Source organism: Podarcis bocagei (assembly GCF_964188305.1).
Source record: "Podarcis bocagei genome assembly, chromosome: 1".
Classification (NCBI taxonomy): Eukaryota; Metazoa; Chordata; class Lepidosauria; order Squamata; family Lacertidae; genus Podarcis; species Podarcis bocagei.
The window spans coordinates 136,287,120-136,299,155 of record NC_138125.1 but is presented as its reverse complement, the minus strand read 5'-3'; the positions used below and the strand labels follow the sequence as shown (position 1 = coordinate 136,299,155).

Genomic DNA, 12,036 nt, shown 5'->3' with positions numbered 1-12,036 from the left:
TGTCCCATACTTCTCCATCTCCGTCTGCATGCCTCCTATCAGACCTAGAAAAGCAATGTTGGTGTAAATATATTGCACTTTCTTCTGTCTCCTGCATCCAGAGGGCAGTCTCATTAACTGGGACGGAGCCGCCTCATCGTCTGGTGGGCAGCGCCAGCTTTGACTCCACCAGGAGAAGGGCTTCTCTAACAGGATGGAATGGGGGAAGCCCCTTCCCCTATCTCTGCTAGCCACCCATCCTGTGGATGTGGTGAGATTTTATCTAGTACATCTAGCATATCAGAACCTTTGGCTTTGCACCTGGATTGTGGACCTAGGAATCTAGTCATGGTTGGTCAACTTCTCCTCCTTCAGCTTCAGGATCTGTTTTTGGAAGGGGAGCTCTAAGCAGTTTTCAGGGAGATGGAGGATAAAAACTAAAACAAAAGGGAGAAGAAGACGACTCTGTCACATCCAGCCTCTTTGGATCTCAGGGCCTGGACCATCCAGATGTTGTTGGACAACCATCACCTTGACTATTGGCTGTGCCAGCTGGGTCTGCAGGGATTCCAACAACATCTGGAGGGACCAGGTTGGGAGAGTTGGCCCACAACCAAGGGGCTTCAAGAACTGGGAAGGCGCTTCCAAGTCATCTCGGTCAGACACTTGCCAGTCTGCACCCTCCAAGGGAGGGGGAGAGGAAGCAAAGAGACGTCAAACTGAGTGACCCTTTCAGCCATGCTTTTCAAAAACATGCTCTAGTATTGTGATTTGTGCCCACCTTCCCACACCTGATGCCCTTTGCAACTAACAGCATTAAGACCACAAAACACAATGAAACAGAGTATTATTATTTTTTTAAAGGAAAGAAAAAGATCAGAAATAAAAACTAGCAGCTCCCTGAAAACTAAAAATGGGCAAAATATAACAGTGCAACAGAGCAGAGAGCCAACAAATCATTCAGCTGGAACCCTGCTGGGTGAAGCCTTGGCCTGTTGGCAGGAGGACCATCAGAAATGGAGCTGGACTGGCCTCCCTAAGAAGGAGTTTGTAATCCTGTCTGCAGCCCCTGAAAGGCAGAGGAGTTTCTCTCTTGAAGATCTTAATACTTGCCTAAGCCGTTCTGCCGCTTGCCCTAATTTTGCAACACATGGGTGTTTCTGTCAGATCCACCCAAGGAGATGCCACTGGGTATGAGGGAGACAAATTTTCTTACTGTAAATTTTCATTTTCCAAGTGTGTCCAGAGGGAAGGCTACTTGACTGACCTCTTACCTTGAGAGCATTTTGGTTTGAGTCTCACTCTTGTCCTTGTCCGCCTCTTTCGTGTTTATCCACATGCATTTTTGTGCTTTGCCCTTAGATAAATATTTTTATTTCCGTGTTGAGTCATGTTATAGGAGTCAAGGGACATCTTCTTTTCCAGTTCAGGTTTGGGGAGTCAGGGAGCCCCTCCCCTTGGTAGAGTCAGAAATTGACCCCAGCCCCCACCAGGAGGTGGTGCTGACCTGGAAGGTGAGACACACACACACCCCGCAGGAGACACAAGAACCAGAATTTAAAATAAGAATATGTCCCTTTCTCTGGTGAGCATGTAAACGTCACCACTCATGCTGTATTGTTCTCAGTATTACTAACATAGTCACTTGTGTGTGTCTACTTTTGTACAAACAACGTGTCCTCGTCCTTTTCATCATGGCTCCAGTGGTCTCCTTTGAGATAGGAAGCCCCTTCCCGACAAAGCACTGCTTAGACCACAGTGAGAAACCCTGGAGGCTATGGCATGAATGGGAGTCAGGCAGGCTTCAGATTGGGAACACCAGACTCAAAGAAAACCCCAAAGCGCCGCATCATCTTTTGCTGGGTGTAGACTATTGTTCCATGCACAAAGGCAACATGCACATCCCTGGAGTATCCCATAAGAGACGCCTCTCTGTGATTTCTCAGAAATCTCCAATGAAAAGGCTCCTTCAGCCCTCTGTCCAGCCAATCCTATGCATGCAGACAGAAAAGTAAGATTTCTCCCAGCTAAGTGTGTAAAGATTTATAGCCTGACTCTGTTTCATTCCTGTGCTTCTTTTACATTCATCAGTTAACCAACATCTATCTTGTCATTTTTACCCATGGCTCCTTGGCCAATTCTCAGCAGATATAGTGCTTAATGCTTCCTTCCTGTTTAAGTATTTGAAAAGTGTAGTAATATCTTGGGATGGCATATCCTCTTGGGCAGGCTGCAGTGGTGGTGAGACAGCGCTGAATTGAGCTGCACCATCAGGTTACCCCGTTTTTTATTCCTGAAGAAGAGGACTGGTTAAAAGGAGTCTTCCCCCATCGCTCTCTTGCCTGGCCCTGCATGTGCTACTGGCATGACTCAGTGCCAGCCAGACAATGAGGCTTTCTCTCTCCCATCCCAAGGAGTGCTGAATCTGCCCCCCTCGACCATCAGCTTCAGATTCCAAACTCAGGCCAGGGACATCCATTGCACCCCTTCCACTTCCGTTGGGAAGGCAGAGGGGCCCCCAGTTAGGGCTTGGCCACACTTAGCTGTTGCCCTGCTCTTTCCAGGCAGAGGCTCATACTTTAATGCTTGGTTTCTGAGTGTGTGGCACTCCCTCCACCCTCCACAAAAGCTGCTCTTTAAAGCTGAATTAGAACAAATGTCAGTTCAGGTTTTCATTGATGTTTGCTCCAGTTGAGCTTTAAAGAACAGGTTTTCACAACTAAAGCTCCAGAGGGGGGGGGGGAGGGCGCTGGGACATGGAGCTTTAAATTGTGGCCCATGCTTGGAAAAAGTGAAAGAAATCTAAGTGTGCATAAGCCCTTCCTCGGATCACATAATAGAAATCCTGGAATTTTCTGAAATAAATTTTGTGATGGATTGCAAGTGAAAGAAAGAGCTGAGTAGTTGACTATTGAGCAAGCATAGCAGCAGCAGCGGTAGCAAGGGGCAGAAGAAAGGTCTTCCAAAGGCACCAAGACAGAGACATACAGGGAGCAGGGTCTGTTGCTGAAGCCTCTTGAGTCCATCTTCCCTTGCCCATAGCCTCTAAAAACGCATAGCTTGGTTTCTGAGTTTACTGAACAATCTCAATAGGTATTCCCTTGGTTTTTACGCCATAGGTGTCCCCAGCATTAGTTAAGAGTTCCTTCTGAAATGAGAGCAGCAGCATCTATGTTGCGGAGATCTAGATTGCAACAGTTTGGATCATCTTACAAGATGAGGATGATCTGCTAATTTTACTTTTTGGCTCTTGACTTCAAGCCCTGTTGAATGCTTTGGATAAAAAACACTGGTTCTGAGCCAACTTTAATTTTGGTTTCTTATTTATTAATACTATTTGTAGCCCACCCTTCATATCAGTGGATCCCAGGGTAGAGTAAAAAATACATAAAGTTATACAAAACAAAATACTAAACCATAAAAACTATTTTAAATGGTAGGAGCAGCTAAAACAGCAGAGGAGTCTAATGTATCAGCAGCAAATTACAGTGGTACCTTGGTTCTCAAACTTAATCCGTTCCGGAATTCCATTCCAAAACTAAAGCGTTCCAGAACCAAGGCATGCTTTCCCATAGAAAGTAATGCAAAATGGATTCATCCGTTCCAGACTTTTAAAAACAACCCCTAAAACAGCATTTTAACATTAATTTTACTATCTAACGAGACCATTGATCTGTAAAATGAAAGCGATAAGCAATGTACTGCAGTCACAATCAATCAGTAGCTGAACTGGGTTCCACACAGTCACAAAAACAAAAAAAAAGCCACAAAAATGCAAAATAAATAGCAAAAACAGACAGACCTAAGCGTAACACTCAAAACGGAAATGTGGCACTCAAGTGTAACACTCAAAACGGAGCACGTTCGGCTTCTGAAAAAAGTTTGCAAACTGGAATACTTCCGGGTTTGCAGTGTTGGGGTTCCAAGGTGTTTGAGTACCAAGGTGTTTGAGAACCAAGGTACCAATGTAATTCACTAAGGCTGCAGTCCAAAGGAGGTTGGGCAGATGTGACAGTACAGGAACACTCAGGTGCTCCTTTGTTCATTTTATGACTTTTTTAAAAAAATCCCTTCATTCGGAACTGACAGTTGGGGACGGGGATGGAATCAGGGCAAGAATTTTAGACCACCTCATGCATAGTCTGTGGGCTTATTGGACCCTCTCTCATGAGATTGCAGCCTAAGTGTTGGAAATGCAAACAAGTCATTACTTGGTACCAAAAAAACCTTTTAAGTGTGGCAATAAGAGCATTGATTAATAGTGAGAACATTAATTTCAAAATAACTGAAATGTACACAACGCCACACTGCAAGTTAAGTGGCCACACCTGGAACCATTCTTGTGTAGGTAGATTAGATAGATAGATAGATAGATAGATAGATAGATAGATAGATAGATAGATGAGAGAGAGAGAGAGAGAGAGAGAGAGAGAGAGGTGGAGAATGTAAAGGATTCATTTGTTAAACTCTGTGAAACACACCGAGAAGCATAAACCAAGGTTTTCCATCCAGCCGAAGGGCTGAACACACCAAGAACCTTTTGTAAAGACTCCATTGAGTCCTTTTTCTGAAAAATATAAATTCAAGGATATCAATTCAGAGAGTGGGAAATTAAATAGCACAATTCTTCCCCCCAAGATTCAGGCCAGCCTCTGCTTGGGCAATGGGTGTGGTGAATGGAGATGCACAATGATAGTGAGTGGAACTGGCGAAACAATGGAACGTCCCCATCCCTCCCTGTTACTTCAAACCTGATAGGCATAAAATATAAATTGTTGTATCCCAGTTTGTCCAGACAGTTGAATAGGATGAAGAATGCTGATTTAACCAGCAACAGAAAAATAATATACTTAAAATGAAGAATTAATCTTTTCCCAGCTCCTTGCTTGAGATACATAATGCCCTTTCAGTAAAGATTTCTATTTGTATAGGCTGCATGAGTTATTTCAATTGCACTGAGGAAAAATGAGGCACAGACTCAACACAATTCCTTTTCAGGGAAACAAAACAATTAAGCAGTGGGTTGAATTCAGTGGGGCAGGAGGAAGGTGGGGGGGAGTCCTGTTGTGCAAGCAGAGTTTGTTCCCTGCACACCGACTCCACTCAGTGCTCAGCTGAATTGCACTCCATTTTCAGCCTCACTCCTAGGCTCCCCAACCCATAGTAAAATAACTGGTCTCGACATTTACAGGACAGAAAGTGAACAAGAAGAAGTTACGGAGGAAATTACCCAGAAGGAAATTGGAAAGCAGAGCAAAAAAGGTAGCAAGAGCAGGTATGAGAAAAAGAAACCAGAAGTTAACTGGATTGAGGGAAGTATATGTACTGAACGCGAGTGGCGCTGTGGTCTAAACCACTGAGCCTCTTGGGCTTGCTGATCAGAAGGCCGGTGGTTTGAATCCCCGCAACAGGGTGAGCTCTTCTTGCTCGGTCCCTGCTCCTGCCAACCTAGCAGTGTGAAAGCACGAAGTGCAAGTAGATAAATAGGTACCACTCCGGCGGGAAGGTAAACGGTGTTTCTGTGCGCTGCTCTGGTTTCACCAGAAGCGGCTTAGTCCTGCTGGCCACATGACCTAGAAAAACTGTCTGTGGACAAACGCCGGCTCTGTCGGCCCGTAAAGCAAGATGAGCGCCGCAACCCCAGAGTCGTCTGTGACTGGACTTAACTGTCAGGGGTCCTTTACCTTTTTTATATGTACTGAAAAGAAACAGGGAAGAAATAAAACAAAAAGACAAAGGGGAAAATTGCCTCCGGGTCAGAGCCCCTGCTTTGCATGCAGGTTCAATCCCTGTCCACCCGGCACTCAGGCAGCAGGGCTGGGAAAGAGCTGTGTGAGGAAGCCTGGAGAGGCCCGGCAAGTCAAGATAGGAGGGTTTACGGGTCTGAGGCACCTTTGTGTGGTCAAAGATCCCTCAGAACGGACCAGAGTTCAAAAACCATGACTTACATGAGAAAATAGAAGACAATGCAAGGCAAAATTTTGCCCTGAAGCAGGAAGGTATGGGATCAATAGATGCAGATTCTTTAGATTGTCTGTGGAGAGAAGTGTTCAAGCATCTCCCATGGAAGTGGGTCCCAGTGGAATCCCAAGGATTCCCAAGTAAAACTCCCATAGTGCCAGTGAAATTTTGCTTCATTAAGAGCAGTAGGTTCTTCTGGATTTAATACTTGGCTAAGTCAATTATTTGTTCACTATAAAGAACAAAGTAAAGAGAATGAATCTAGTTTTTTCATCACTGAGCAATCCAGAATTTTAAAGATGCAAAATAGGGATGGATTGCAACTCAGTGGCTGTTCCAGGTTATGTAACAAGGATCACCATCAGACAATAGATGCTCTGACAGCTTCCTAAGTTCCTCAAGAAAACTAATACTTGATCAAGCGTCAAAAGCATCTCAAGAAGCTCATGAAATGGGGAGGGGAAGGATGCAATATGAACATGATGGGATGACAGGTAAATTTGACTTCTTTTATACTGGACTTCTCTGAATTTGATGAGCATAGTTGGACCAGATTAGATTCAGTAGCAATGGCCTGCTCTTTTTCTAGCAGTTGCTTCCTACATTTTAGAAGAGACACATGCCAAAATTCCACACAAGCTGCAGTATGTTTTCACCCATGGACTTGGTACTCAGGTCAATATTTCATCCCAGAGAGAATAAGCCCACAATTGGCAGATGCTTGTCACTTTGGTCAACACAAACACCACACCCACTGCTGGACTGCACACATTTCATGCATTAATTGCACAGGAATGGATTAAAAGTACATTTTGTCTATTTTCATATCAGCAGCATACTTTCTAAATGTCAGTTCAAGCTCTGGAAAGCATTTATTAACATGATGCAACTGTTTTAAAGTATATAAACACATGGTGAATCTGTTGCCTAAAAGTATGTTTCCAATCTGTGGAAAAATTGCTTCATTTAGAATATCTGATTTCACTTCATCCTTCCATCACTTTACTGGATAGCTCCGTGTGTGTGTGTGTGTGTGTGTGTGTGTGAGAGAGAGAGAGAGAGAGAGAGAGAGAGAGAGAGAGAGAGAGAGAGAGAGAGGTGGGTGAGAAACAAATGCACGCCATTCCTGGTTCCTTGTAGATCCCAAGGCAGAATTCTCAGAAGATGTCATTCATTCATTCATTCATTCAAAGCATATGATCTTCTCCTCATCCAAAGGGCTCTCTCTGCATCTGGCTTACCAACATCTGCAGGAAGGCAGTCCATGCCCTTAAGCTGACAGTGCAAAATACATGATGCACAAGGGGAAATGGGTGGATTAGGAGGGGAAAGCAACATCAGGCACCAGTTATTAGAACACTGTTACACAGGGTCATATCCAGTGTAGCTCCTTTGGAATAAATGGGCATTAGACGAATTTAGATCCATTAAATTCATTGGCTTTACTTGGAGTGACCTACAACCCACAGGTCTACCTATGCAGATTCTGGCTTCCTCAGAGAAGATGGGCTCCTGGCAAGCCCTCCCCGCGGATCAAACCTGGGTCAGGGCAGCTGTCCCTGTCCAGCCCAAGCAGGCGGATCTCTTCTTGCCACAAGCTTCTTCCCTCAGGGAGCTGACTTGAGGGCCGTTGGAATCACCATAGGAGTGTGATCCATAGAGTTGGTCTGTGGCAGTTCCGGCTGTGTTGGCCTTTGAGCTGGATATCTCTTTAGGGACTATTTCCTTCCCTTCCTTTACAGTGTTCAAGGTAAATCAGAGATGCGTCATATTAATTAATACACCCTACTGAAACATGACACATGTGGCATTGAGCCATGGCCAGTGTCTCATTTAAACCAGACCCTCCACCACCATGCATGCCGTGTGAGAAAAGCAAGGCTGGCCTTTGGGTCCCTGGAGTGCTCTCTCACTGTGCAGGTACAGGTCAGATGGTATAGTTGAAAGGAGATATTTGCACCATTCAATTATTCTTGCTCACCTGGGATCCAGTTTACATTGGGCTTTGGAGCTTATTTAAATGTGCATAATTGAGATGAAAGCAATGTCATGTAGGACATGTCCCCTCTAGCGTTTTATGGGGAAGAGGTCTTGTTTGAAATCAACCCTGTATCAAAAACCTATTGCATCACAGAGAAGGGTCAATCTAGCCTTCTCTTTATCCTGTGATAAGTTACTGACACGGAGACCATGCTCCCATTGCAAGACCTGAAAGTAATGCAGGCATCTTCCTATTTACGTGCAATCGATTTGCGCACAACCCTGTATATGCCAGAAAAGAAAGAAATAATTCTCACCTGAAATGGTGGGAGAGAGCTGGAAAGACCTTGTGGCTCATGAGGAGACACACACCCCCCCCCCAAGAGCCTGAAGAGGACGTCAGTGAGCCAAAAGTCCAGAAAAAATAGACTCCAGGGGCTCTGGAATGATACACGAGGGCTCTCGCTATCATAGATTTCTGGACTTGGGCAATAAAATCCTGTGTGCTTCTGTTTGTGGCGGACATTTCCAAAATCATACACTGAATCTGTTGTGCTTATGTGCTAACTCCTCATTATCTGAATGATAACTGAAGGAGTCAGGTCTGCATAGATTTTTCATTCTGTTCAAGAGACAAGAGCTAGCAACACTGAATTCTCTTTCACTGTTGTGGCTGCTGGTATAATGAGGTGCAAATGCCTCCGTGCTTGCAGATGCCCCACACATTACAACCCTCCCACAACATCTGGAAGATGGGAGGCAGTAAAAATGGGCCATCAGTACATGTTATAAGGGTGGCATTAATGTGGTGCTGAGATAAATGTGGTGTTTTATTCTAATTATTAAAATAGTTTTTGGGTCACCCAGCAGAATAACACTTTCTATTCGCAACATATGGAAACCACTTTGAGTCCCCCCCCCCTTATTTAACAATCAGATGGTATTAAGAGCCAGTGTGGTGTAGTGGCTAAAAGCGGTAGATTCGTAATCTGGGGAACCGGGTTCGCGTCTCCACTCCTCCACATGCAGCTGCTGGGTGACCTTGGGCTAGTCACACTTCTCTGAAGTCTCTCAGCCTCACTTACCTCACAGAGTGTTTGTTGTGGGGGAGGAAGGGAAAGGAGAATGTTAGCCGCTTTGAGACTAGTGATAAAGTGGGATATCAAATCCAAACTCCTCCTCCTCCTCCTCCTCCTCCTCTTCTTCTTCTTCTTCTTCAAATGTTATCAGATAAATAATAAATAAACCTCATTCACCTGGAATGTACACTTACTTTGTAAGACTGCCCGAAAAGCAGGACTTTGGAATCGTTTAGATCCTTTCTTCCCTTGCTCCCTTCTAACAAGAGGTTCTCAATATATTGTATCATCATTTAAAGCTAGGTCAGTGGTGCAGTATTGGAAGACATGATCCCCTCTTCCTAAATCAGTTGTGTTCCAGGCATCCCATTACTTCTGCATTCCTTGTTCCTGTGGCAGATAGGCGTTCTTGGTCATCTCTTTGTTGCCGACATGGTCTTCTGTTGTCACTTCGTCTTGCATGCCATACATATTGGAGATGGATAAAACTTCCCATGTCCCATGTTTGTCCCTGTCCCTTCAGCATGCACATCAGCAGAGGGGGTGCTTCATCTTCTTGTTCTGCTGAGTATCTGTGAACACGCAAAGCAGAAGATACTCACAGGAAGCATGCACTGGCCAATACATTGATTATTTATTTGTCTACTGATTTCCAGCCACAGATATCTGTCAATTGCAAAAAGAGGAAGGGACCTGCAGGAACTTTATCCTCAAGTGGTATTTTGATCTAAAAACCAAAAGTTGTGCTAGATTCTGGTATGGTGGCTGCGGTGGAAATGAAAACAGATTTGACACACAGAAAGACTGTGAAAAAGTCTGCATTTCAGGTAAGGGATGACCTCTACTTTTGCCGCTTGCCTTTATTTGAAAAGAGTAAGCAACGAATGGGGATCTTCCATGAAACTGTTGACACTAGAAGAGCACCTAAACAATTAGGTCAAATTCTCACCGCAGGCTGGTGCTGCCATGTTGACTTTCATCGACAGGTCCCATTGAAGTTGCATTGACATATTAAAAACAGTAGCACAACTATTTCTAGTTAGGATTGTTCGCCTGCTGTGCCAAACCAAAACAAGAACAACTGTGCAGATGTAAATGTGCCTACTGAGTATAACTTTGTTTTCATGATTTATTTTAAAAACTGATGACATAGCCCTAGGAAAAGCTATAAAGGAAAAAGCAGCAGAGCATCATTCAAATATGGTAAAGGAAGGAGGATGAAATCATTATTTGCTGGCTTCTGCTTTCTTGCAGAAAGCACTGTATGTCCTAATTGGGCTAACCTAGGAATGGACGGATCCAGTACCAAATGGAGATGGCACTAAATCTGCCCTGTCCTGTATCCAGGCAGATTTTAAAATGAAGTATCTATTAAAATCTGCCTGGAAACTCACACTTTAAAAAAGAAGCAGCACTTTGGGGGCAGTTTAGAGTAGGTCCTGCAGTCTCCCACAGCCTGGACCTCCGATAGCAACACGCTAGGAGTGCAATAGCCATCAGAACAACAGGACTGGAGAACATTCTATTGCTATCAGAGAGAATTGTATGGGGAAAGCATAACTGTCCCCAGTGTTTTCTTGGAAAAGTTGCTTTTTAAAAAGAAAAGAAACATTTTTAGAAGAACAGGCAGCCCACCTCATAAATGAATCTGCTCGACTGCGGATTCTGAAGCGGACTAATAAAGTGGTCCCAGTTATGATCTGCCTGGGTCAAATTAGGTGAGTCTCCTTTAGAATTTGAGTTTGGCATATTTCTCTGCCATCCCTTGTTCACATTCTACAAGGGTTAGGCTGGCTTCACTCTTGCCTGCTCCATTTTTTAATGATCGCTTTCCAAGGTCCCCACAACCAGAGAGCAGTAGGTGGTCCACCAGGATGCTGAAGTTTAATTTTTGTTATCTGCTCTCATTTTCCCATTGAAACTTTGTATTTTTGTGATGTGAAATCATAATAAGCTATTCTTGCTTTTTCAGCTCCTGTCAATCCTGGTGTTGTAACAACAATAGGGACTTAAATCACGGCGAAACATCAACACATACCTCTAAGAGAACCAGGAGTCAGCCATTGCCAATATACCCCATAAAAGCTAAGGGTATAGACTACCTTGCACTGTGTTATTTCTGCTTTACGTTCGAAGCAAAGCTTCAAAAAAGTGTTTTGCTACACAACTTTATCAATATGGTGCTAAACTGTTCATGGACTGAATGCTAAATATGTCTGGGATATACTCTATAATTTCAACATTATGTAATATTTACCCACCACAGATCTTAGTTGTTTGAACAAATTACAGTTTCCTTTGGATCCCAGTATCCTGCCTGTTTTAGGCAAGGTAAAGACTAGAAAATAATGTGGGAAGAAAATCACTGCAGCTGTTATGTACTTGCTTCTTTCGTTTCCATAACTGAGCATAACTTTAGATTGAAAGCCTTATGCAGAAGGAGTAGCCAGTTCTGAAACACAAGCAGTCCAACTTTTCATTCTGTTTTACTCTTGCTGGATTATACGAATTCTTTTTTATGCATATGTGATCAAAGAAAAAAATGCGAATTTCTTAGTACAGATGCACTGCTGGGACCAACGACTGAGTTAAAGAATTTTTAAAACATGGTGTAGAATGTTTTGTTTTTTTTTGGTTTTTTTTTGGCAATCCTCTAATGTTGTGTGTTCTATTGAAAAAAAGTATTTTTTGGCAGGGGGTGGGAATTTTATTTTTATTATGATTTTGTTTTTAGGAAATCTATACAAAAGAACTTTTAAATAAAGTTTAATTGTGGTTTTGAGAATTTTTGAGTTTGATAGTGTTTTGTGTTTTCTCTTATTATTCAATAAAAGCAACATACTACAAAGATGAAGGGCAGATGGGGCTCGTCCACCTGGGAAGGTAGCCCATCTAGGAGAAGGAAAGCCTGAACCTCCGAGGGAAATTACAATACATGCACACTTTGATTAAAGAACAAAAGATCCCCCAACTATTCTAAAAGCCTACAGAAGCAGGTTTTGGGACGCGGGTGGCGCTGTGGGTTAAACCACTGAGC

At 43.5% G+C, this 12,036-nt stretch overlaps 1 protein-coding gene across 14 annotated transcripts in view; it reads left to right on the top strand.

Moving 5' to 3' along the window:
- The window catches only part of COL6A3 (collagen type VI alpha 3 chain), a 107,722-nt gene extending 95,938 nt beyond the window's left edge, over positions 1-11,784 (top strand). For 8 of the 14 annotated variants that reach the window (XM_081189530.1, XM_081189539.1, XM_081189538.1 and 5 more), the window contains 3 exons: positions 5,171-5,254; positions 9,656-9,826; positions 10,972-11,784. In XM_081189530.1, coding sequence (XP_081045656.1) covers positions 5,171-5,254; positions 9,656-9,826; positions 10,972-11,012 — 296 coding nt within the window. In that variant the 3' untranslated portion in view covers positions 11,013-11,784. The remainder of the gene's footprint in view (positions 1-5,170; positions 5,255-9,655; positions 9,827-10,971) is intronic. The other 6 variants (XM_081189529.1, XM_081189541.1, XM_081189540.1 and 3 more) reach the window with 1 other exon arrangement.
- Positions 11,785-12,036: the final 252 nt, after the last annotated feature.